This window comes from Rattus rattus, chromosome 16 (genome assembly GCF_011064425.1).
Source record: "Rattus rattus isolate New Zealand chromosome 16, Rrattus_CSIRO_v1, whole genome shotgun sequence".
Classification (NCBI taxonomy): Eukaryota; Metazoa; Chordata; class Mammalia; order Rodentia; family Muridae; genus Rattus; species Rattus rattus.
In genome coordinates, this window is record NC_046169.1 from 3,184,843 (window position 1) to 3,189,802 (window position 4,960).

Consider the following 4,960-nt stretch of genomic DNA (forward strand, 5'->3'; position numbering starts at 1 on the left):
GAGAAACCCTATGGATGCAATCAGTGTGATAAAGCCTTTGGTTATCACAGCAGTCTTCACATACATGAAAGGAACTGGAGAGAAACCAAATGGATGCAATCAGTGTGGCAAACTTTTTTGGAACACTCTTCAAAGACATAAAAAACCCCTATGGATGCAATCTGGAGAAACCCTATTGATGTGATAAAATATTCTTCTGAAAGGACACACACTGAAAGAACTCTACAAATGTATTCACTGGAAAGCAAATCTACAAAGAATAAAGATAAGGCCTGGATGCAATTATGTGTGAATCCATAAAAGAACACACACTGAGAGAAACCTTACAAATGTAATCAGTGTGGTAAATCCTTTGCGTGTCTCAGCAGTCTCCGAGTGCATGAAAGATCACATACTAGAGAGAAGCCCTACAAATGTAATCAGTGTAGTAAAGACTTTGCGAGTCAGAGTCATCTTAAAAGACATGAAAGAACACACACTGGAGAGAAACCCTATGAATGTAATCAATGTGGTAAAGCCTTTTCAATCCAGGATACTCTCCGAGTGCATGAAAGAACACATACTGGAGAGAAACCCTTTGAATGTAACCAGTGCGGTAAAACCTTTAAACTACACAGTCAACTTCGAATACATAAAAGAGTACACACTGGAGAGAAACCCCATGAATGTGATCAGTGTGGTAAAACCTTCGCATGTCCCAGTAGTTTCCAAAAACACAAAAGAATACATTCTGGAGAGAAACCCTATGTATGCAATCAGTGTGATAAAGCCTTTGCATATCACAGTAGTCTTCGAATACATGAAAGAACACATACTGGAGAGAAACCCTTCAAATGTAATCAATGTGGTAAAACCTTTTCACAGCCCAATAGTCTTCAATACATAAAAGAACACATACTGGAGAGAAACCCTATGAATGTAATCAGTGTGGTAAGGCCTTTCCGTATGACGGCAGTCTCCAGGTGCATGAAAGAACCCATACTGGCGTGAAGCCTTACGAATGTAACCAGTGTGGCAAAGCCTTTGGCTACCACAGTCATCTCCAAAGGCACGAAAGGACACACAGTGGAGAGAAACCTTATTAACATGAGCAATGTGGGAAAGCCTTTGTAAGTCTCAGCAAACTTCAGAGGCATAAATGAATTCATCCTGGAGAGAAATCTCAAGAATGTATTTAATATGGTGAAGGCGTTAAACGGTTTTATAGTCTTCATCATCACAAAAGTATACCAGAGAGAAATTCTATGAGTGTAGGCAATGTGCTGAAGACTTTATGTTATGGAGCCCACTTAGAGATCCAACACGACACAAAACCAGGGCTAGGGGTATTCACTATGTGGTTGATCTGTGTCCACTGATGCAGGCAGGATGTCGGTTTTACAGTCTAAAGATCATATCCATTTTCTCTTTGTGGTTAACAACAGGTATTGTGTTTTGGGGAAAAAAAGATGAATAACAGAAGTTGTCGTTTGGAACAGTCAATATGTTTTGTGGAATAGGAAACGTGGTTAGGAACAATCATGTTTTGGGAAACAAAAGTGAATTATGGAAGCTTATCAATTATTAGGGAGTCTCCAGCTCCCTTATGTTCTGGGAACTTGAATTTAGTTTCGCTCTATGATTAAATGAAGTCTTATAGCAAAATGGCTGTACTTAGGACAGTTTCTTTTACTTGTTCATGGTATTTGCATATTACAGTCATCTTCGAATTCATAAAAGTGAGTACCCCTATAAATGGAGTCAATATTAGGAGGCCTTTTCTCAGAACAGTTATTTACAAATATCTAAAAGAACATGTCCTGGCAAGAAACCCTACAAATGCAATCCATGTGATTAAGCCTTTTCATAACACAGTTATATGCGACTCGGTAGAAGAACACCTGCCTGAGACGACACTAGGAGGTAAGCAATGTGGTAAACCTGTGCGAGTAGCTGTGCTCAGGAGAAAAAGCCATAGTGCAAAGAAACCTGTGAATGCAGTCATTGTGGTAAAGCTTTACGTGTCATGATCTCTTTATGCAATATTAAAAGCCTTAGTGTGCAATTAATCTGTTAAAGGCTTTACACATCACAGTAGTGTTTAGGGACCTGAAAGAATTCATACTATAGGGGATCTATAAGGATCCTATAAGAACTGTAGCCAACATACTTCAGTCGCACAAGATTATTCTGAAGAGAACATCTGACCAGTGTAAACAATCAAGCATTATGGTGTTCCTCTTGATTTTATTTGTACTTGTAAATTCATATGTGCAGTTGTATGAATTTAAGTGATAGCCCTTTTAGACTTCACAATTCTCTTCAATTACTCATCCAGATGTAAAAGTTTACGGGTGTGAACTACTGCCTTTTTTGTTGCTATAATAAAACATCGTGCCTAGGGCAACTTATAAAAGAGTTTAATTTGACTTATGGTTCCAGAGGATTACGGGATCACCATGAAAGTGGCAATGCAACAAGTGTTGCGCATGACGCTAAAAGAGGGGGCTTACACCTCACATCCTCAGTATGCAGCATGAATTAGAGTTAGACCTAGGAATGGTGTGCAGATCTAAACTCTTAAGTCAACCGCAAGTGATATATCTCCTTCAGCAGGGCAGCATTTCTTAAATCTTCACACACCCCCCCAAAATAATACCAACCGAGCTACCTTGATTTCTCTGATTTCACGCCTATGTGCTTCCTGTTTCTATTCAGGATGAAGAAACACTGTACATAATCTCTTAGATGCCTTAACTCCTGAGTTAAAGGAATGGATGCTTGCATAAGAAAAACATTCATCAGTAAAAATTATTTGTTTGAAATTTTCTTTTTAATTGTGTAAATCTCCTCCCACTCTCTCTCTCTCTCTCTCTCTCTCTCTCTCTCTCTCTCTCTGTGTGTGTGTGTGTGTGTGTGTGTGTGTGTGTGTATTCCTTGGATCCTGTAGCAGGAATACAGGGATTTGTCAATAACCTGACCTTGATCCCAGGAATCAACTTGTCTTAACTGCTTGGCCATATCTTTAATCCTGTAAATGTTTTAAAGACTGTGTTTCACTTTGATGGTAGGAAATAAAGAATTCATACAGGAGAAATGCCGTATCTATGTGAGCAATCTTGTAAAGACTTTAGACATCATCGTCTTCAGTTTCAAGGGGAAAAAAATCTTGCATCATTTCTTTTTCATCATAGCCTTAACAAAAGCAAATTGTTTTCCACGTTCACTCATGTGTAATGGTGGAGACCACCAATTGTGGGTGTGGTTGTACTTTGCAACTCTTGGAGTGGCTATTGAAGTTTGGTGTATGTGTGCCAAATCCACTTACAGAAGTATGTTAGGCTATTGTAGTTCTTCTGTGGCTTCTGTTCGTCTTCTACTGCACTGTCACTTGGTGATAGTATTTGTCTGCGGCCATGTATGAAATGGGATCCCTATTAGCTGAGTGGTTCATTGTTTAGTATTAGACACTGTGTTGTCTGTGAAAGGGTGGTGGTTGGTTGTTCATTGTACAGAGCCATATTGGATTTGGGCCTAGCCGCTTTTTGACTGCATGGCTCAAAGTGACTAGGTGACTCTGGGCTGTTTGGCCACAGATATTCACCCCTAAGATGACTGCCATAAGTCTTAAGATTGTTGGACAGAGGCCTCTCCCATGAATTTACGGCACAGGAAGATAACATTCAAGGGATGCCTCAGCTCGAGCAGATACCAGTTATCTCCTGAGTCAACACCCAGTGTCTCCACCGCCTGACCTCTTTGCCTCCAGCTATCACTGCCTATATCCTCATCTCCCCCTCCTCTGTGTTTCACAAAGGACACAGCCCCCTACCTGAAAGCCTTAAAAGTTGTAACGTTCACTCCAATACGAGACCTTGACAACAGAATCTTGTTTGGTCTCCTTCTCTCGCCCCCCATTTAGGCCCAAGGGTAGCGCCCCTTCGGGACCCTGAATAACTGGGTCCCCGCTGCCGGGGACAGTTCATCACTGTGTTTTTTATATTTTCACAAATTCCTTGGAGGTGATGTTTGTCATCAAGCCTGACTTGGATGCCAATAATTAGTCAAGGCTGTATTTGAATTCTTGATTCTCGTATCCCAGCCTTCTGGGTACAAGTTCAAGAGTAGTAGGTGTACTCCCAATGTGTCCTGTTTTGTCAGCTCCATTTAACAATGCTAGTCAGAACACTGAACATAATACATAAATAAATCTAAAAAAAATAAAAATGCAAAACCCTTGCCAAAAAAAGGGAGAATTCTTGCCTCTTCCCTAAGAAGGTGGGTGAGATTTATTTGAGATGGCAAAAGGCTCTATGACTATTTGAAGAAGATGGTTTGTTACCCAGATGCTTAGCACCTAAACTACAGATAAGAAGATTCCCTTTGGTGTGGGAGGACAGTCGTGTAAAATACATGTAGTTGAGCAAGTTTGCACATCCTGTCCTCCAGCTAGAGTCCTTTGGGAATCACATTGGGAATAGGCTACTGAAGTGTGCTTCAAAGACTCACTCACCCAGAAACGATTTTTCTTTTAAAATTAAAGACCGTGAAAACTTGTTTAAAATTTAATTTTATTCTGAATCTTTATTTTTAAATTTTATTAACATATAATATATAATGCAATTATTAAATTTATCTATAAAACTATTATGACATTTTTCTAATAAAATAAGCATCACATGAACATTTGTGTAAAGAAAATTTACTGTACACAGTACAGCACCTTTCATCATCTCATTATATTCTACTGAAGTCCGTTCAGTAGAAGCCACCACGGGGCGCCCTCAGCGCCGTCTTCCACTTGTGTCCTACGTAAGGTGCGCTGGACACAAGGTGAGACTAGAAAATAGACTTCTCTAGGAATGCAAGTTGAACAGGAAAAGGATAAACTTCAACAAAGAGGCAATGAGACAGTGGGGATGAGTCATTCACTTCTGTGGAAGAAAAATAGAAGTAGAGATCCCGGTGGAAACAAGAGACT

The 4,960-nt window shown here is 39.9% G+C and overlaps 1 protein-coding gene across 1 annotated transcript; it reads left to right on the forward strand.

Moving 5' to 3' along the window:
* Nucleotides 1-10: 10 nt before the first annotated feature.
* On the forward strand, nucleotides 11-2,397 carry LOC116885849 (zinc finger protein 709-like). The gene is made up of 2 exons (XM_032887186.1): nucleotides 11-107; nucleotides 320-2,397. The coding sequence occupies exons 1-2, from the start codon at nucleotides 11-13 to the stop codon at nucleotides 988-990; spliced, it is 768 nt and encodes a 255-aa protein (XP_032743077.1). The 3' UTR covers nucleotides 991-2,397.
* The last annotated feature ends 2,563 nt before the right edge of the window (nucleotides 2,398-4,960 follow it).